The 21,495-nt window shown below is 39.9% G+C and overlaps 1 protein-coding gene across 9 annotated transcripts; it reads left to right on the plus strand.

Moving 5' to 3' along the window:
* The first annotated feature begins 573 nt into the window (after positions 1-573).
* On the plus strand, positions 574-19,722 carry LOC125293911 (neurogenic locus notch homolog protein 1-like). Of its 9 annotated transcripts, XM_048242140.1 has the most exons (17): positions 578-1,319; positions 2,193-2,305; positions 2,640-2,786; positions 3,387-3,572; positions 3,677-3,793; positions 4,079-4,303; positions 4,640-4,795; positions 4,866-5,048; positions 8,317-8,547; positions 10,919-11,143; positions 11,385-11,540; positions 11,611-11,796; positions 17,923-18,015; positions 18,130-18,276; positions 18,577-18,732; positions 18,803-18,988; positions 19,618-19,722. In XM_048242140.1, exons 2-17 carry the CDS (start codon positions 2,212-2,214, stop codon positions 19,656-19,658), a joined length of 2,529 nt encoding a protein of 842 aa, XP_048098097.1. In that variant the 5' UTR covers positions 578-1,319; positions 2,193-2,211; the 3' UTR covers positions 19,659-19,722. The 9 variants fall into 9 exon arrangements, with proteins under 9 accessions (XP_048098106.1, XP_048098105.1, XP_048098097.1 ...); XM_048242144.1 differs by lacking the exon at positions 10,919-11,143 and having other exon boundaries at positions 11,493-11,540; XM_048242142.1 differs by lacking the exon at positions 4,640-4,795.
* The last annotated feature ends 1,773 nt before the right edge of the window (positions 19,723-21,495 follow it).

The raw sequence follows: 21,495 nt of genomic DNA on the forward strand, positions 1-21,495 counted from the left end.
TCGGTAAGCTAATCAGAGAGGCTGACAGCTGCTGTGTGCAGATGCTATCAGACCCCTTGTCCAAGGCAATGAAATGAAAGCAGGTCATTTTAACAGGTAACAGCTGTTTGTGGCTAATTTGTTCAATTAGGAGAGAGGCTGACAGAGGTTGCAGCAAGACTTAGGGAGAGGCATCCATCCTGATGTTTTCTGTGGTGCTCCCTATGCCAAGCAAGAATACTGTTATTTATTAGCCATAAACTTATGTCTGTCTATATATCTATTTGGTTTTATGGTGTGTCCATGGATTAGACATGAGGTAGTTTAGTATACAGTCATTTTTCACTGCGGAGCATATCTTTGTGCTTTAGAGTCCTCTAAAATACTCAAAAAGAGAGCTCAGCAAATGGTCTGAGCTTGTCAACTGAATGGGCTGGTCAGACTAGATAGAGAACATATTAGGTTGTGGTCTAGTGGTGGTTGTGGTCTAGTGGTCAGTGACCTGGCCTCTGAAGTGGAATAGCAGAGAGCTGAGTTCATTCCTATGAGGTGCTGCCACCATTGTGGCCCTGAGCAGCATATTTAACCCCATCATCGTTGGTCAGAGGTGAAGAATTCTGTGTGACAGAATTTATCCTGCCCTGGAACTGACACTTCAGAGATTATGCCGTCTTTATGTTATGTTGACTCATTTGCAGTACTTTTCAAGAAATAGATAAGATGTACTGATGATATTGTATACAAGGATCTATAACTATAATCATGTGGCGGTTGCATATCTCTGTAGTCCTTTTCTAGCCTAATAGGTCTAGACTTGATTATTTTGATTTGATGAACTTAACTGTTACTTCTAAATGTAGAAACAATGAAAAGTGTGCTTTTATCAGTGCAAAAGACACTTTTTGTGAAGAGTGCCAAGACTTTTGACCGTGTCAGTTTGTCACTTCCCGCTCCATTTTGGTGATATTTTGTGTTGAATTTGGGGAAACAAATTCTTGTTTCAGTTATGTTGAGCTATTGTGGTTTGTTTGTTTTCTCAAAATAACTCCAAAAGTGTGTGTATTTTGCTTAAAAACCAACATTTCTAAAGGGGTGCCAATACTTTTGTCAGTGACTGTAGCAAAGACCTCCTTTAAACTTTACCTTTCGTTATCTATTCATCTGTACATTTGTTTAACCCTGAAAACTTAAACAAAGTGGCTCATCATTTCCTGGCAGTTATGTGTGTTTGTTTTGATCAGTTGAATGCCCTTGGCCTATTTTATTTTTTTTCAAAGAGAGGCAAAAATATCAGTTAGCGGAGAGGACGGCTACTGGCTGCCAATTTTCTCCTAGGAAAGGTAAGATGCAGATATTTCCTTCCATTAGCAGCTAAATTTCAGTGAGCCAGGTTCCCTTTATTCTTTTTGATATTCAATTGCAGAAAGACATCTAGTCTTTAAAGCAGACCCGAATGAAAGGCACAACATTAGAATTAAACACTATGTATGTATGCACCAAGCAACATGTCTTTCATAATGATCAACTGTACTGTAATATCAACATAATTCAAATGTTACGCAAAGCTGAAAAGCAATGTAAAGCTTGTTTGAAGATATCATCTACAAGCTCATTAAAATGATTTCGGTAAATTAAATTCATTTACCGAAATCATGTCGGTAAATGAATGTATTTCCTCTGTTTTTGCCTAAATCAGTTATCATTGTCACACACTGCACAGCGAATGGAGACTTTTGCAATAATATGCAGAGCTTTACAAAACTCTACAGAACAATACACAACTGCTGATGAAGTAGATTACCTCACCCATTTGGTAAACTGAAAATACAACTCAACATCGGCAGTCCCCAGACATGCAGGTAAAGAGGGCATGCAGTGTAAACTTCAAACAATCAAAGTCCAAGAGCCCTGTGGTCAGTAAATTAATCCTCAGTGGACTATCTGACCATGCTAAATGGATGACTCCAGCTGTCTAGGGAGAACTGATCTCCCTCTGCAGCCAAGTAGCACCACAGCAACATTTTCGCATTGTGCAGCAAATCTGAACTAATTAAATACAAATCGGCAACCTTCCCAAAATAAAGAATGTGCTCCTCAAGGTTTTAAATTCAAAGAGTAAATAGATAGGCTATGCCTACACAGACACAGAGGATGAGAGGGTTGCTCCATTCACACAATACTTTTTTTTATGTTGTGTCATTCTTTGTGTTCAGTCTATTTTGGCATATTTAGATGGAGAAAGTGATCACCATGACCAGGCGACTCAAATCAAAAACATTCTTACTTTTTTCCCTCATCATATACCTCCAATCCACCTGTTGCACAGGTAACAATAGCATGCTATAAAAGCACTGTTTTTATGTTTTACTGTTAATTGATTACATGTATATGTGTTTGTGTAGACAGAGTGTGTCAGTGTACCATGCAAAATGATGTTCCTTTGACCTGAACAGATGTATAATCCTACTCAATATTATAAAAAATACACCCTACTACCTAACTGACTAAGCCATATGAGCTAAATACTGTATGAACACGAGTACAGCTTGATTTACTACTGCCTCAGAAGATGTGTTCCTTTCAACCTTTCGGCCATCAGGTTAGATTTTGCCAATGGTGACGTGCTTCATATTATTTATGTAAATGTCTTTCCACACCAGAGCTGCCCTCAGATGACTGTGTGCTTAAAACGTGTTCAGAGGGTCAAATCTGTGTTGAAGCTCCTGCGGGTTCTAAGAGCTCCTGCGCTTGCCCTCAAGGATACCAAGGCAGTGCATGTGACCAGGACATCAATGAGTGCTCAGCAGGTGAACAAGAAAAAATAACCTGGTGTGAGAGTGACGATGTGGTCCACGACACACTGTTTTTGGCTTATTTCTATAACATAATTGAAGTGCACATGAATTTACACATGTATGAAAGATACATTGCCATTTTGATTCCTGCTGCGGTACTTTGTCCCAGGTTTCCACATATTAATGTACACATGTGATGCGTCATGTTGGAGTTTCATGGGTATCTTTGCTGTCTCTTGCAATCCTGTCGCATATTACAATTTTAGCAGATCGCCTGTCTACGCTTGTTTCATTCATTCATTCATTCATTCATTCATTCACAGTCGGTAAAATCACTTATTTTGCATTATATATTTTCAATTAACTAACCTTACTTTGTAGAAATCTGCTTTCACTTTGAAATTAAAGAGGGGACATTTGTAAATAATTGTAAAAAAGGTTAAAATTAAATTGATCAAGATTCCATTTATAAAAGCAGTAAACGTGGAAATATCCAAGGGGGTACTTTTTAATAGGCACTGTAGGAAGGTTTGTGATTACCGATTTGAATTGACCATTTATTGTTCATTTTAGCAGTGCGTAGGTCAGCTAGGAGTGTGATGTGTGTTTCAGGCTCCAACCCTTGCAAGCACAGTGGGCGCTGCATCAACACTTTGGGCTCCTACAGCTGCCAGTGCCTGCTGGGTTATATGGGCTTACATTGTGAACTGGAGGTGAATAAGTGTGAATCAAACCCCTGCAAAAACAATGCATCCTGCCTTAATTTGATTGGACGATACAAATGTATCTGCAAATCAGGTAATGCTGCATATTTATAGGCTATGATAGTCAACCTCATTTTTGTTCATGTAATTAGAATGTTGAATTGTTTGATCTCTATCCTAGTCCTCTCTCTCTCTCAGGCTTTGCTGGTCCACAGTGTGAGGATGTTGTCTGTGGTCAGCACATTTGTCATAATGGGGGAACGTGTGTAAAAACTCTAAATGGTTCCTCTTGTCAATGTGGAAAACAGTGGACAGGTAACACATTCACAAAACAGACAGGGCAGTCCAAAGTGTCACTAGGTAGACACGAGACATAGTACATAAACCTGGCCATAAATGATTTGCCTGTACTGTGCTGCAATCCCCCAAAATATCTTAATGTTTGTTGTTGTCTTTTTCACTTGCACTTTTCACCATTCAGTGGCTGAAGATAAAGTAAGAACAGCTGCGACACTGTTTGAAGTGCGATTGTGGGGTAGATTCGGTTTCTCTCTTCATGTTGCAAACTGACAATGCTAAAGCACTCCTCTTTGATTCTAGGTCAGTACTGCACAGAGAAGGACTGCTTTTCCTTTGGTTGGTGCAAAAATGGGGGAAAGTGTGTAAGAACAGACACAGGGAGTCACTGCGAATGTGCGCCTGGCTGGACTGGAGAGGACTGCAGCGAGAACATTGATAAGTGCGTAAATGCAGCTTGTTCACAGGGAGCAACTTGCATTGACAGAGTTGACTCGTTCAGCTGTGTTTGTCCGTATGGACGCACTGGTGAGGACTTATGCATGTAAAGTATGTGTGCGGACATTATTGGAGCTCGCTTGATAAATTCAGAAAGAACTGCATGTCGATGTAAAGAGTTTTATCCAATAAAAAAACAGTCTTTGACAACATTAAAAACAAACAAGTCATAAACAAATAACAGGGGCAATTAATGAAGTCTATTCATTAATTCATTAAAATGTTTTTTAGGCGGGGAGTAAATGTAAGAAGAAAGAGGGGTTTGTCATTAATTTGGAGGGTATTCTCAGAAATAACATACTATTAAATAATTGAAAATGTCCAAGTGTTGAATGCTATGCTAGTTTCTGTGTTATGTTTTTATAGGTCTGTTGTGTCAATTAGACGATGCCTGCATAACCAATCCATGTCCACAAGGTAGCAATTGCGACACAAACCCAGTAACTGGGAAATTCATCTGCACCTGTCCTACAGGATATGTGGGTCGTGACTGCAGTGTGGACGTTGATGAGTGCTCATTAGGTAAGAGACACTGATTATGTGTTTGAACATGTAAGTATGTTCTTTAATTTGTATTTATTTGAACTTCCAGGGCACCCATGTGAGCATGGAGGGCGCTGCATCAACACTGTTGGGTCCTTCTCCTGTCGGTGCCCAGTTGGTTACGCAGGCTCACGCTGTGAGTTAGAAATTAACGAGTGTGCATCCAATCCCTGCCAAAACGGTGCAACATGCCTTGACCAGATTGGAGGATACATATGTATCTGTCATCAAGGTTTGTATATGTTGTATACGATTGGTTGGCCTGGGTTACTCAACCCGCCGTTGCGAATCTGTGCCATTTTGGATAAAACTTTCACTTTCACTTTAGTCAACGTTACATATTGTAGTCAGTCTTTGTTATTTGTATCTATATTTTATTTGTATGTTGTTGTGCAGTTTGTTGATTCAGGACCTATACTGCATATTCTTTAAATACTACAGAATAATATGCGCCGTGTTTAAAATGTTTCTTTTGCATGCCTATCTAGATATAACTTCTGGAAGCTATCATACTTTGTTTCCAGGCCAATCCTGTGAATGTTTTAATGGCCGGGCTTCAATTGTTTAGTTTGTAATCAAAACTAATCTCACATTCACAAAATTGAAAACACTGATCTGTAGGTTACACCCATTGTTTTCCTATTATGTGGGTCTAAAAAAAGAGACTTACATGTATCTGATTTACTGGATCTCAGCAGTCAATTCATTGGAGAACTGTTAAGCATGTTGCCCAGGTGAAAGCTCCTTTGAGATGCTTTGGTATTGTGTGGGGGGATATGTATTAAGGCCTTTTGTGATCCATTTTCCCTTCAGGGTTCTCAGGGAATCAGTGTGAAGTGAAAGGGGGGCAGTAGGGGCACTGATCACATGTTGACCTGCTGGAATCAGCACTTCCAATTAGCACTTCCAATCAGTTTGAAAAATAAAATCAATGATAAAAAAAACAAATGAAATGTTACTGACCTTATGCTGTGATTGTTAATCCATTGCAACAGTCATATTCAATGATGTGATTCCTTGTTCTTTTCATGATGTCAAAGGGAACATCTAAGCCAACAACACACACAGCACACAGAAATATGACACCGCTCTTAAAGAATGGATGAACAAAGTATTTGACCTTGTTTCCTGATGTTTACATACTATAGAATGTGTGCAACTTTCTGTCAAAAAACTGGCTCAGGTGCTATTTTACAATCCCATTTCCACCCTATTACAGTTTTTAACAAAACACATTTTTTTGAAACCTGCCACCCTTTTCTCAAAACTATAAACAAAAATCTCAAATTTTAAACTACATACCCAAAACCTTTGCCAACCTCTGCAAAACTAAACAATCGCCTCAAAACAGTGCTCAAAACCAAACACTGTCTTCAGTTCATCTCACAAAGCAGTCAAAATGAAAACACTTCTGGGCAGTCATTGGACACTACGTCAAAAAATGGAAAACAGTATTCAGGTCAGCTCATATAGCTCCATGATAAATTGTCATTGTTTACAATACATTAAATGCATTTTGCATCTAAAAAACAAAACACAACAAAGCAAATAGATTTCATAACTCTAATTTACTGTAAATCCAGTAAACATAAATTAAAAGTATTGAGAACCGGTGTTTGTGTTTACTGTGTTTCGAGAAAACTGAGGTTTCAAAAATTGTTTTAGCAATTGTGAAAAACTGTATGCTGGAAAATACAGGCATTTCAGTACTGTAAATGAGAAGTACATTGCAGCTACAACCTGCATTTGCATCACAATGCAAAATGTGTCTTATTGCATGAGAATGTGCAAAAAATATTTGGAAGAAGAGTCTATAAGATCTGCAAATTGTGTTTTATATGTAAAAAACTGTTTAAGGGTTTGCCAAAAGGGGGATTGATTCAAGAAATGTCTTCAGGCAAATTTGGTTTAGAGAATGAGTTTAGTGTTTTAGCAATTGTGAAAAACTGTATCAGGCTGGGGGAATAAAACAGCCCATTTTTATCAACCCCCTTGCCATTATCTGACACCCACATGAATAATTAACTGAGCTTTATGCTGATTGGTTGTCATAATGTAACGTGTGTGATAGACCTCTGAAGTTCGCCGACAAAAAGAACCAAAGCTACCATCTTTGATCATATAAGAAGTGTTAATAGAAGCTGGCAAGTTGCATTGCACATTAGCTCTGGGGTAGCAAAAAACAAAGTTTGCCGTCTTAACGTACCGAAGGTATACACTAGAAGGCAGAGGACAAAAGTGTGTAGAGCAAAAAGTCTGCATTTCTGATTTCTTCATCTCCGCGAGAGTTTAACAGGTGCAATAATTCAAAATCCCCATGTTATTTTTCCAGAGAAAAAAAATCTCAAGATACCAGATCTCCTTATATGGGGAAAGATTGTATCTTTTTTGTAGGTGAACTTCAGAGGTCTATAAATCACAGTAGCTTTATAGCCATGCACCAAACTCTCTTTATTCAACAAAGCTAAGGTAAAAAAACATTTTAGTAGTAGTATCATCATTATCTTTGTAGCATCTTCATTCACCTTCCCTATTAAGCCTGTAGCCTTCTGCTACTAAAATGAGTTATCAGATTAAAGAATGGCGCTAAAAGCATTCAAATGTAATCTGAAAGAGCAAGATAAACTAGAAATGCAATTCCCAAGGAATTACCAGTGCATGAAAATTCAAAAAATATGATGTAAATATCATACGGAGTAAAAACAAATAATTCAGATATAATTACAGTACTGTGTCTAGGGTACATATGATGGTTGATATGCCAAATTAAGTGGTTTCTATGCTGGTTGCTAGGGTAATCCTGTATGTTGCTATGGTGGTTTCTAGGTTGACATTGTGGTGGTTGGTAGGTTGTTGCTAGGGTAAACTATGGTTGCTAGGGTGTTGCTAGGGTAGTTATGGTGGTTGCTGTGCTGGTTGCTAAGGTAATCATGTTGGTTGCTAGGTTGTCATCATAAAAGTGGTTGCTAGGATGTTGCTAAGTTAGTTGTGGTGGTTGCTATGCTGTTGCTAGGGTACTTGATGTGATTGCTAGGTTGTTGCTAGGTTAGTTGTGGTGGTTGCTATGCTGGTTGCTGGGTTAAACTCATTGGTTGCTATATTGGTTGCTAGGTTGTAACTGTGGAAGTGGTTGCTAGGCTATTGCTAGGGTATTTGACATGGTTGCTTGGCTGTTGCTATGGTACTTCAGGTGGTTGCTAGGCTATTGCTAGGTTAGTTGTGGTGGTTGCTATACTGGTTGCTAGGTTAAACTTATTGGTTGCTATATTGGTTGCTAGGTTGTAACTGTGGAAGTGGTTGCTATAGTGGTTGCATGAAATAACATGCTATTAAATGATTGAAAATGTCCAAGTGTTGAATGCTATGCTAGTTTCTGTGTTATGTTTTTATAGGTCTGTTGTGTCATTTAGACGATGTCTGCATAACCAATCCATGTCCACAAGGTAGCAATTGCGACACAAACCCAGTAACTGGGAAATTCATCTGCACCTGTCCTACAGGATATCTGGGTCGTGACTGCAGTGTGGACGTTGATGAGTGCTCATTAGGTAACCCATGTGAGCATGGAGGGCGCTGCATCAACACTGTTGGATCCTTCTCCTGTCGGTGCCCAGTTGGTTACGCAGGCTCACGCTGTGAGTTAGAAATTAACGAGTGTGCATCCAATCCCTGCCAAAACGGCGCAACATGTCTTGACCAGATTGGAGAATACAAATGTATCTGTCATCCAGGTTTGTATATGTTGTATACATTTGTATAATCATGTGTGGTGGAACAGCAGTAACGTTACCATCTAACAATTGGTTGGCCTGGGTTAGATTCCTCAGCGCGCCGTTGCAAATCAGTAGTTACTTTTTCCCCTGGCATCCCGTGGAACCAATCAAGTCGTATCTGATATAGGCGGGCCAGAGGCAAGCTAAACTGATGACGACAGCGCTGCAACGTTGGAAACATTGATCGTAGTGTTATCCAATTGCGTCGAAGTCCGGAATCATTCAGAGTAAACATTGGTCTAGTGCACTGTTTCTCAAACTTTTTCAGACCAAGGACCACTTAACCAATAAATAGAAACTTCACAGACCACCTAGCTAAAAAATAAAAAAAACAGTAGACCTACTTCAACAGTATATTACACAATAGACATACTCACTGAACAACCTTGCTTATTATCTTGGCACCTTGCTTATTGTGTCAGAGGACTCATATGATTTAAACTGGCGTAGCTTACACAGTGTTGCAGAACTGTTTGGATTTACATACAAGTTGGTTCAATATTGCAAACAACTCATCTATATTATATTTTACCACGTCTGCCCGCGGACCACTTGGTATAGCTTGCGGACCACCAGTGGTCCCCGGACCACACTTTGAGAAACACTGGTCTAGTGTTATCCAATTGCGTGCAGTGAGATTTTCAAATGCCTGCTTGGTGCCGCCCCTCGAGTTGGGACATTACATTGTTCGTGGCCAGACCCTTAATCTTTCTAGATAATCAGGGTCTGGATTTTCCAGGCTATAGTTTGATGACTCAAGCCCTATATTGAATATTCTTTAAATACTAAAGAATAACATTTGCGCCATGTTTAAAATGTTTCTTCCTAGATCCTGCATGCCTATTTAGATAAAATCTGTAACCTGTTAATTACAGCTCTGTGATGTTTTCAGTGAATGGAAGCGCTCTCTCTCTCTCTCTCTGCTGGTCCGCAGTGTGAGGATGTTGATTGTGGTCAGCACATGTGACATAATGGAGGAACGTGTGTAAAAATTAAGCAATGAGCACCTAGAGGCCGTTCTTCTATATTGTGAATATAGCACAGCTGAGGGGTGTTGTTAGGCACGAAGCGAGCAGCTTGCCGTTAAACAACCCTCAGCTGTGCTATATTCACGATATAGAACGGCCTCTCGCGGCTTATTGCTTTTAGAAAACAGCTACAACAACACATTACATTTACATTTATATAGCGCTTTTCTCGATACTCAAAGCGCGTCACATGGATGGGGGGACCTCACTAGTAACCACCACCAATGTGTAGCACCCACCTGGGTGATGCACGGCAGCCATTATGCGCCAGAATGCTCACCACACACCAGCTTGAGGTGGAGAGTGAGGGAGTGAACGAGCCAATTACAGTGGGGGATGATTAGGGGGCCAGATTGAAAATTTAGCCAGGACACCGGGGAACCCCCTACTCTTTGCGATAAGTGCCATGGGATCTTTAATGACCACAGTGAGTCAGGACCTCGGTTTAACGTCTCATCCGAAGGGGGGCATCTCCTAAAGTGCAGTGTCCCCGTCACGGCACTGGGGCATTGGGATCAATCTTTTTTTGGCCAGAGGGAAGAGTGCCACCTACTGGCCACCCACCAACACCACTTCCAGCAGCAACCTAGTTTTCCAAGGAGGTCTCCCATCCAAGTACTAACCAGGCCCACACCTGCTTAGCTTCAGTAATTCAGCTAAGACAAGACAAGACGAGCTACCACACATAGGACATTAGAAATTGATAAAAAATAAACAAATAATCATGAAATTTAACAGCTATTTCATCTACATATGTCCATTCTTCCGCGGAGTCCCCATAAAATAGTTCCACCGCTAATAGATTCTTATCTGCATTGTTGCTCAGCAACTTTGAATTTTAACCATTATGCATTCTAAGCGCATTAATATAGAACGAAATGCGGTCTCAGCTGTGCTATATCGGGAAAAAATGCAACGGCATCAAATGTGATTTAACCAATCATAATTAAGGACCGGAACTATCCGTTTAATAACTCTAAATGGTTCCTCTTGTCAATGTGGAAAACAGTGGACAGGTAACACATTCACAAGACAGACAGGGCAGTCCAAAGTGTCACTAGGTAGACACGAGACATAGTACATAAACCTGGCCATAAATGATTTGCCTGTACTGTGCTGCAATCCCCCAAAATATCTTAATGTTTGTTGTTGTCTTTTTCACTTGCACTTTTCACCATTCAGTGGCTGAAGATAAAGTAAGAACAGCTGCGACACTGTTTGAAGAGCGATTGTGGGGTAGATTCGGTTCCCCTCTTCATGTTGCAAACTGACAATGCTAAAGCACTCGTCTTTGATTCTAGGTCAGTACTGCACAGAGAAGGACTGCTTTTCCTTTGGCTGGTGCAAAAATGGGGGAAAGTGCTTAAGAACAGACACAGGGAGTCACTGCGAATGTGCGCGTGGCTGGACTGGAGAGGACTGCAGCGAGAACATTGATGATTGCCTAAATGCAGCTTGTTCACAGGGAGCAACTTGCATTGACAGAGTTGACTCGTTCAGCTGTGTTTGTCCGTATGGACGCACTGGTGAGGACAAAACAGTCTTTGACAACATTAAAATCAAACAAATCATAAACAAATAACAGGGGCAATTAATGAAGTCTATTCATTAATTCATTAAAGTGTTTTTTAGGCGGGGAGTAAATGTAAGAAGAAAGAGGGGTTTGTCATTAATTTGGAGGGTATTCTCAGAAATAACATACTATTAAATGATTGAAAATGTCCAAGTGTTGAATGCTATGCTAGTTTCTGTGTTATGTTTTTATAGGTCTGTTGTGTCATTTAGACGATGCCTGCATAACCAATCCATGTCCACAAGGTAGCAATTGCGACACAAACCCAGTAACTGGGAAATTCATCTGCACCTGTCCTACAGGATATGTGGGTCGTGACTGCAGTGTGGACGTTGATGAGTGCTCATTAGGTAAGAGACACTGATTATGTGTTTGAACATGTAAGTATGTTCTTTAATTTGTATTTATTTGAACTTCCAGGCCATAACCCATGTGAGCATGGAGGGCGCTGCATCAACACTGTTGGGTCCTTCTCCTGTCGGTGCCCAGTTGGTTACGCAGGCTCACGCTGTGAGTTAGAAATTAACAAGTGTGCATCCAATCCCTGCCAAAACGGCGCAACATGTCTTGACCAGATTGGAGGATACAAATGTATCTGTCATCCAGGTTTGTATATGTTGTAGCCTATATGTTTGTACATGTGTAGTGGAGCTAGGGTGGCCAGACGTCCTGCTTTAGGAGGGACTGTCCTGATTTTCAATGCCCTGTCCTGCGTCCTGCGCAACATCAAGCAGAACGCGTATTTGTCCTGCTTTTTGAGACAGGTGTGGTAATTTCATCTAGACATGTCTGGACATGATAATAATAATACTTGTGTGTGTACTGGTCTATTGAGGAAGACAACATTTACTGGAAGTCATGAGACTGGACTGTCAGAGGCTAAGAGTGGAAGTAAACAAGACAGGGCCTGGGAGAGAAAGGTGCTTACCAGAAGGGCAGAAATGGAAGGGGCTAGCAAAAGAGGAAAGGCAGGGACCTTCCAGAGAGGAAGAGAAACCAAAGTTGAAGTGACACATAGAACCAAATCAAAACGTAACCTGCCTGGCAACAGATTACACATAGAACCTGGACACATGGATTCTGCATAGCAACACACATTTTTTAATGTTTATATGAGGAGGAGTTTCCACCAATATCTCAGGTCCCAAAACGTTCTGATTGGCTAGAAGGGGCCTGATGACGTTCCTGGGGATAGGAACGCCTCCCAGGCCCCTGAGAGCATAAAAGAGAGAGCTCAGGCACATTCAGATCAGATCTCATCGGGGTAGCAGCTGCCACTCATCACTCTATTGCCTGACGGTCCAGTCCTGACGCTGTTTGGATTGTATTATCACTGCAATACGGTGAATAAAGGATCAACAGTCTTCAGCTTCTCTCGTCTTGGTGTTCTCCTTCGGGTCTTTGACATCAGAGTGCTAGTTGGATTGGAGGTTCGGGAAAGTGGATAGTTTTTCCACCACACAGGCTTGAAGAGCGGAGTTCTAGAATCTTTGCTGGGACACAGCACAACGTCCAATGCAGTAACATATCTAGTCTAACAAATTGATTAAGAGCAGTGTCAGATAAATATATGTGCAGATATCATTGGTTAAAAACGTAAACAAGGTTCTATGTGCTGCTACGTCATGTATTGTGGCTAGGGCTGGGAAGGTAACCGAATTACCGCAATACCGCGGTCACGTCACCCCATACCGCGGGTCTGAGCTCGTCACCATCATCACCGCAAAAAAATAAAAAAAATCTCAAATTCCGGGTTGAAAACGTAGCAGAATCTCAGAGATATTCTGTTATGCAGTCAGTTTAGACGTCTGCAGGTGGCTAGCCTAGGCTACTTGAAGTCGAAACCTATAATTGGCCTGCACATGTGTGCACGTAGTAGGCCTATGTAATGTCATGATGTGTAATGTGTTGAACTATCTTATGACATTGATACTCAGAGAACCACAGTTACGTTAAGTAGGCTAACCCTCCGTTTTCAAAACAAAACTTCAACACTTATCATCAAAATATGAAGCAAACCCGACCTATCGCGTTTGTGTTGGGGAGCGCGATGTTCCAACATTCCATTGGTTTAGCCTAGGCCTACTAAGCAAGAGTAGGGGAGAACTGGCAGAATCGTACCACTTTTCCATTCTCTCCGTTCAAACTCGATTTACATAAAGCTGTTAAACGCGAAAGCTGTGAAATTTGGCCAGAAAGGAGTCATAGCCTACATGTTTAGTTCATGAAAGAATTTAAAAAATATGTTCTAGAATTTAAAGTATAATATATAAGTAAAATATGTAAAGAATTTAACTTAACAGCGACATGTAGGTCTAGGCTGGCTAGCCTAGGACCTACCTTTGTTACAACCTGACACAGCCATTAAAACGTGCGGTAGCCTAACGTTGTAACACTAGCATAAGCGTCATGAATGTAACAGTTCTAAAATCGTGATAGCCTTGTTGATAAACTGCTTATTTCTGTCATGTCTGAAGCATTTGGTCCAGTGGTCTTTGAAGTTGCTGCGGCTGTCTAAAGTTTAATTGGCTGTGATGGCTGATGTTGGCACAAAATGCATAATCCAATTCCAATCCAATTTTTTTTTTTTTTTTTTTTTTTTTTTGGGGGTATACCGCAAAACCGCGGTAATTTTTTGCTAAGAAAACATCCTTACCGTACCAGCCCTAATTCCATCTTCAATGACAGAAAGTTAACGGTACCGATCCACTTGCACGACACTTCGTTTTGTCGTGTCGCATAGATGTCGCGCTGCCTCCCCACGTTCAGTCGTGTGTGGGCGTTTTGTTTAAAATGTCAGTTACCAGATCATACTCTGTTCGTTTTAACGTATCTTAAGTGTTTTTCCACAAATGGACCACACTTTTAGGCATGTACTTAACAGTATACAACACATTAATAGCCTAAACAAACTATGCAAGCCATTTGGAAATCTTGTTTTATTTAAACTACTCAATGCAATCTCAAATCCTTACCAGAAACACCAACAGTCAATATATTCATCCAAATCCTAGTTACGTTTGTTTTATGGACTACTAGGTGGTCGTGGAAGAGATCGTTAAAACATTATTTGTCTTGTAAGCAGAACCAAAGTTTCACAGGCACCGTTGTGGTAGAACAAAGGACCTACAACCTCGTCCTTTTATTGGAGAGTCGTATTTTCAAATGCAGCGCTGCCTTCCCGGAATGCTTTGCGGGCGCGTTAAAGTCGCTTGACGTCACCCATAGGACTAGAGTGGAATGCGACACGACAAAATGAAGTGTCGTGCAAGTGGATCGGTACCGTTAGCCTACTGGTTAGCGCTTCCGACCAGTAGGAACGGCTGAAGTGCCCTTGAGCAAGGCACCAAGCCCCTCACTGTTCCCTGAGGGCCGCTGTAGCAGGCAGCTCACTGCGTCGGGATTAGGCTACTGTGTGCTTCACCTCTCTGTGTGTTCACTGTGTGCTAAGTGTGTTTCACTAATTCACGGATTGGGATAAATGCAGAGACTGAATTTCCCTCATGGGATCAAAAGAGTACATACACTTTATACACACACACACTTTAAGGAATTGAATAAATACAAATACTGTGAACAAACACTTTTTGACATTTCATTAATATTTTTTCCTATTCAGCAACACAAACATCATCTTTAAACTGTAACGGACAGTTTAACTGTAACGGACCTCCCCCCCTTCAACATTCAAAATCAATTGTATGCACCATATTGCTATGTAGCTAGCATAGTAATATTATACACCATGTGAAAGCTTGGACTTTTGGGAATCAAAAAATTACCATTTTTTATGTACAGTCTGTATAGTGCTTTACATTGTCAGATTGATCATATGTCAAATTTAATCCCTGCTGCCCTCCTCCCCCTCCTCCGCTTTTGGTGCTACCCTGACCTCTGGCTGCAGTGTAGCTGCAACACAGTGTAGATGCAACATATTTTGTACTGAAATATTCAAAAGAATCCTTAGAAATTGAATCTTCATGATGTTTTATCCAATATTAGTTGTGCAGATGTATAGTGTATCTTATACACAACCATTGAACCAACAAAGTAAATGCAAAAATAGAGATTTTGTGTAATTATTCCATATTTTGTGTAGTCATTCTATATCAGAACACCTGACATATAATCCAAATAGTCTACAAGAAACCTCAGTGTTACCTTTCATTTGAGACCAAGATTATGCTTCTAGAGAGGTTCCTACACAGTAAGGCTTTTATTGTCAGTATGCATTTTGGGTAACCAAAAGTCCTATGGGGAGTTTCCATAGGGAATTTTACAAAATGCATGAGCATACTTTGGTAAATAATGGTCTAACTAAAGCAGTGTTTCTCAAAGTGTGGTCCGGGGACCACTGGTGGTCAGCATGCTATCCCAAGTGGTCCACGAACAGACGTGGTAAAATATCATATAGATGAGTTGTTTGCAATGTTGAACCAAATCCAAATTAAATCCTATTAATCCAAATAGTTATAGTAAGCTATGTCAGTTTAAATCATATGAATCCTCTGACACAATAAGCAAAGCGTAAAAAGGCAAAAAGCAGGTGGTTTAGTAGGCCCAGTGTTGGGGAGTAACGGAATACATGTACCGGCATTACGTATTCAGAATACAAATTATGAGTAACTGTATTCCGATACAGTTACAAGTTAAATAGTTGGTATTTAGAATACAGTTAGATTGTTGAAATCAATGGATTACTTGATGATACTTCTCTGTTTCATAAGTTTGTTCACTCTCTAAATAAATTAAAGCAACTCCATTTCCCAGAAGCTCCTGAAAGCAATCTGATGAAATTGTTTACATGTTTAAATCCAAGCCCCGCCGTCTTGCACTAGCCTCAAAACGCAGCCAGCGCGCATTATGGACGCGTCATCGGAGACCCTGAAATGACTGTTTGCACAGCAAATTAGGAGTAAAGTAAGTGGAGGTAACTCCTGTTACTCACTGATCGTGGTTCCTGATGTCTGTTCAAAGCAAAAGCCTAGTTCAGACCTAGGCTACAAAGCCTAGTTCAGACCTACAATAAAACCAATCTCTAAAATAGGCACTGCATTCTACGTTTTTTATTCTAACTTAAAATAGCTTTATGGATTATTATTTTTTCTAATTAGATCTACATTTACGTTTTAAAATGAATTATATGGTTCAGCCTCTGAAGAATTATTCTTGCGACTAGCCCTAGTATATTTTAACGTGCGGTTTTTGATTGTCATTATTACGCCGATCACGCTCATTTTGAGAGCACTGATATAGGCTACAGTAGCCCATGTTTACATTTACAGGTCATTTGCGTTCCACCTGTCACATGCGCCCCTCACTTGTACTGGGTTGATGCCACCGAAAAATCTCACAGGCACACCTTAATTATAATTTTTGGCTACGCCCTTAAAGTAGCCTATTTATTTTGTTTGTTTTAATTAGCCTAGTTGCCTGCTGTAGTTTTAGTGGTCACCTTGCTATTTTAACGTTGTATCAGGTAGCTTAGTTGACTTTACATTCTCCTATGTGGGTCTAACACTTGGAACAGAAGAACACACCAGAATAGGCCTGTTTAGTAGGCCTAAGCAGGATTTGATGGCCGCATTCCTACACTTATAAAATGCAATTCAATGCGGAAGTAATCTAAGTATTCAGAATACATTACTCAGATTGAGTAACGTAACGGAATACATTACAGATTACATTTTTGGGCATGTATTCTGTATTTTGTAATGGAATACGTTTTGAAAGTAACCCTCCCTACACTGAGTAGGCCTATTGTGTACAGGTCTACTCTTTTTTTTTTTAACTAAGTGGTCCGTGAGTTTTTGTTGAATTGGTTAAGTGGTCATTGGTCTGAAAAAGTTTGAGAAACACTGGTCTAAAGTACTCATTTTTCATTCTATTTTGATTTACTTTTGCACAAAGCTTCACAAGACCTGGTGCTAGGTGGTCAGCTCAGAGATGCTTGCAATCTGGCAGGAAGGAAAAACTATTCTAGTCTCTGCAGCCCTGTGTCAGTCCATCACAGTTATTCTGATGGTCTCTACTGAAACTACTGTGTCTCAGCTTTCCAAAGCGGTCAAGCATTTGATGGTGGGTCAAATTGGGTGAGAACAGTAGCTTCTAGAGTATAAGAACAGTGCGATTTCGACCTGTCCGAAATAGTTAAACCACAAAGAAATTGTATTGTAAATGAGAGTATACCAGAGTCCTATGTACACCATAGTAATTTATTGATATGCCACATAATGTCCTGCTTTTTGGTGTTATGGAAATGGTCACCCTAGGTGGAGCAGCCATAACGTCACCATCTGACAGTTGGTTGGCCTGAGTTACTCAACCCACCATTGCGAATCTGTGTCATTTTGGATAAAACTTTCACTTTCACTTTAGTCAACTTTAGTAATTTGGTCTTTCTCCCATATTTAGACATGTCGGAGAGGAAACTAAGAGTAAAAAGCCATGTAGTTCTGTCAAACATTATTGCATGGCTGCAAAGTAATGAAATGTAGATTGTTGGTATGTAGAAGAAAGTTGGTGTGTAGTTTGATGACTCAAGCCCTATATTGGATATTCTTTAAATACTACAGAATAACATGTGCCATGTTTAAAATGTTTCTTCCTAGATTCTGCATGCCTATTTATATGAAGCTGTAACCTGTTAATTACAGCTCTGTGATGTTTTCAGTGAATGGAAGCTATCTCTCTCTCTCTCTCTCTCTCTCTCTGTCTCTCTCTCTCTCTAAGGCTTTGTTGGTCCGCAGTGTGAGGATGTTGTTTGTGGTCAGCACATATGTCACAATGGGGGAACGTGTCTAAAATTACGGGAGGACGGATCAGGTAACACACACACTGGGTTTGAATTCGACATAGGTACCCTTCGACTGAAAGAACAATCTGTGGAAAAGGCCATTTTATGTGCAGCTAATGGAAACTATTATACTTTGTTCCCAGTCAAGTTCTGCAAATGTGCGAGTGGCTGGACTGGAGAGGACTGCAGCGAGAACATTGATGAGTGCGTAAATGCAGCTTGTTTCCAGGGAGCAACTTGCAGGGACAGAGTTGATTCATTCTTCTGTGAATGTCCACTAGGGCGCACTGGTGAGAACTTTTGTGTGTACAGTATGTGTGTGGACATTGCCACTGGAGCCAAGACAACTGTTGATAGCAGCAGCATGAACTTGCTTGATTCACAGATTCCCCTGATTCTATCCGTCTTAAAAGAGTTTAATCTGATGCAAAAAGTCCAGCTGCTTTGAGATGTTCAGTAAACATGATGTTACATCCTGGTCGTGAAATAATTGTATTGTTTGATAATTATCGATACTTGTTTGATAAATTATCATTTTACAGCATTGTTAACCGTTGAGTGATTTACGGATATGTATTCTGTCTTTATAGGTCTGTTGTGTCAATTAGATGATGCCTGCATAACCAATCCATGTGCACAAGGTAGCAATTGCGACACAAACCCAGTAACTGGGAAATTCATCTGCACCTGTCCTACAGGATATGTGGGTCGTGACTGCCGTGTGGACGTTGATGAGTGCTCATTAGGTAAGAGACACTGATTATGTGTTTGAACATGTAAGTATGTTCTTTAATTTGTATTTATTTGAACTTCCAGGCCATAACCTATGTGAGCATGGAGGGCGCTGCATCAACACTGTTGGGTCCTTCTCCTGTCGGTGCCCAGTTAGTTACGCAGGCTCACGCTGTGAGTTAGAAATTAACGAGTGTGCATCCAATCCCTGCCAAAACGGCGCAACATGTCTTGACCAGATTGGAGGATACAAATGTATCTGTCATCCAGGTTTGTATATGTTGTAAACGTTTGTATAAGCATGTGTGATCGTTGAGTAGTAACGTCACCATCTAACAATTGGTTGGCCTGGGTTACTCAACCCGCCGTTGCGAATCTGTGCCATTTTGGATAAAACTTTCACTTTCACTTTAGTCAACGTTACATATTGTAGTCAGTCTTTGTTATTTGTATCTATATTTTATTTGTATGTTGTTGTGCAGTTTGTTGATTCAGGACCTATCCTGCATATTCTTTAAATACTACAGAATAATATGCGCCGTGTTTAAAATGTTTCTTTTGCATGCCTATCTAGATATAACTTCTGGAAGCTATCATACTTTGTTTCCAGGCCAATCCTGTGAATGTTTTAATGGCCGGGCTTCAATTGTTTAGTTTGTAATCAAAACTAATCTCACACTCACAAAATTGAAAACACTGATCTGTAGGTTACACCCATTGTTTTCCTATTATGTGGGTCTAAAAAAAGAGACTTACATGTATCTGATTTACTGGATCTCAGCAGTCAATTCATTGGAGAACTGTTAAGCATGTTGCCCAGGTGAAAGCTCCTTTGAGATGCTTTGGTATTGTGTGGGGGGATATGTATTAAGGCCTTTTGTGATCCATTTTCCCTTCAGGGTTCTCAGGGAATCAGTGTGAAGTGAAAGGGGGGCAGTAGGGGCACTGATCACATGTTGACCTACTGGAATCAGCACTTCCAATTAGCACTTCCAATCAGTTTGAAAAATAAAATCAATGATAAAAAAACAAATGAAATGTTACTGACCTTATGCTGTGATTGTTAATCCATTGCAACAGTCATATTCAATGATGTGATTCCTTGTTCTTTTCATGATGTCAAAGGGAACATCTAAGCCAACAACACACACAGCACACAGAAATATGACACCGCTCTTAAAGAATGGATGAACAAAGTATTTGACCTTGTTTCCTGATGTTTACATACTATAGAATGTGTGCAACTTTCTGTCAAAAAACTGGCTCAGGTGCTATTTTACAATCCCATTTCCACCCTATTACAGTTTTTAACAAAACACATTTTTTTGAAACCTGCCACCCTTTTCTCAAAACTATAAGCAAAAATCCCAAATTTTAAACTACATACCCAAAACCTTTGCCAACCTCTGCAAAACTAAACAATCGCCTCAAAACCAAACACTGTCTTCAGTTCATCTCACAAAGCAGTCAAAATGAAAACACTTCTGGGCAGTCATTGGACACTACGTCAAAAAATGGAAAACAGTGTATTCAGGGCAGCTCATATAGCTCCATGAGAAATTGTCATTGTTTACAATACATTAAATGCATTTTGCATCTAAAAACGGTGTTTGTGTTTACTGTGTTTCGAGAAAACTGAGGTTTCAAAAATTGTTTTAGCAATTGTGAAAAACTGTATGCTGGAAAATACAGGCATTTCAGTACTGTAAATGAGAAGTACATTGCAGCTACAACCTGCATTTGCATCACAATGCAAAATGTGTCTTATTGCATGAGAATGTGCAAAAAATCTTTGGAAGAAGAGTCTATAAGATCTGCAAATTGTGTTTTATATGTAAAAACTGTTTAAGGTTTTGCCAAAAGGGGGATTGATTCAAGAAATGTCTTCAGGCAAATTTGGTTTAGAGAATGAGTTTAGTGTTTTAGCAATTGTGAAAAACTGTATTAATCTGGGGGAATAAAACAGCCCATTTTTATCAACCCCCTTGCCGTTATCTGACACCCACATGAATAATTAACTGAGCATTATGCTGATTGGTTGTCATAATGTAACATGTGTGATAGACCTCTGAAGCTCGCCGACAAAAAAGAACCAAAGCTACCATCTTTGATCATATAAGAAGTGTTAATAGAAGCTGGCAAGTTGCATTGCACATTAGCTCTGGGGTAGCAAAAAACAAAGTTTGCCGTCTTAACATACTAAAGGTATCCACTAGAAGGCAGAGGACAAAAGTGCGTAGAGCAAAAAGTCTGCATTTCTGATTTCTTCATCTCCTCGAGAGTTTAACAGGTGCAATAATTCAAAATCCCCATGCTATTTTTCCAGAAAAAAAAGATACCAGATCTCCTTATATGGGGAAAGATTGTATCTTTTTTGTAGGTGAACTTCAGAGGTCTATAAATCACAGTAGCTTTATAGCCATGCACCAAACTCTCTTTATTCAACAAAGCTAAGGTAAAAAAACATTTTAGTAGTAGTATCATCATTATCTTTGTAGCATCTTCATTCACCTTCCCTATTAAGCCTGTAGCCTTGTGCTACTAAAATGACAGTTATCAGATTAAAGAATGGCGCTAAAAGCATTCAAATGTAATCTGAAAGAGCAAGATAAACTAGAAATGCAATTCCTAAGGAATTACCAGTGCATGAAAATGCAAAAAATATGATGTAAATATCATATGGAGTAAAAAAAAATAATTCAGATATAATTACAGTAGTGTGTCTAGGGTACATATGATGGTTGTTATGCCAAATTAAGTGGTTTCTATGCTGGTTG

Source organism: Alosa alosa, chromosome 4 (genome assembly GCF_017589495.1).
Source record: "Alosa alosa isolate M-15738 ecotype Scorff River chromosome 4, AALO_Geno_1.1, whole genome shotgun sequence".
NCBI lineage: Eukaryota > Metazoa > Chordata > Actinopteri > Clupeiformes > Clupeidae > Alosa > Alosa alosa.

Excerpts from the sequence above, each read along its gene's own strand:
- LOC125293911 (XM_048242140.1), top strand. The coding sequence starts at position 2,212 with ATGGAGAAAGTGATCACCATGACCAGGCGACTCAAATCAAAAACATTC. Across the intron at positions 4,796-4,865 it reads CGTTGATGAGTGCTCATTAG|GGCACCCATGTGAGCATGGA; the intron begins GTAAGAGACACT and ends TTGAACTTCCAG. Across the intron at positions 18,733-18,802 it reads CGTTGATGAGTGCTCATTAG|GCCATAACCTATGTGAGCAT; the intron begins GTAAGAGACACT and ends TTGAACTTCCAG.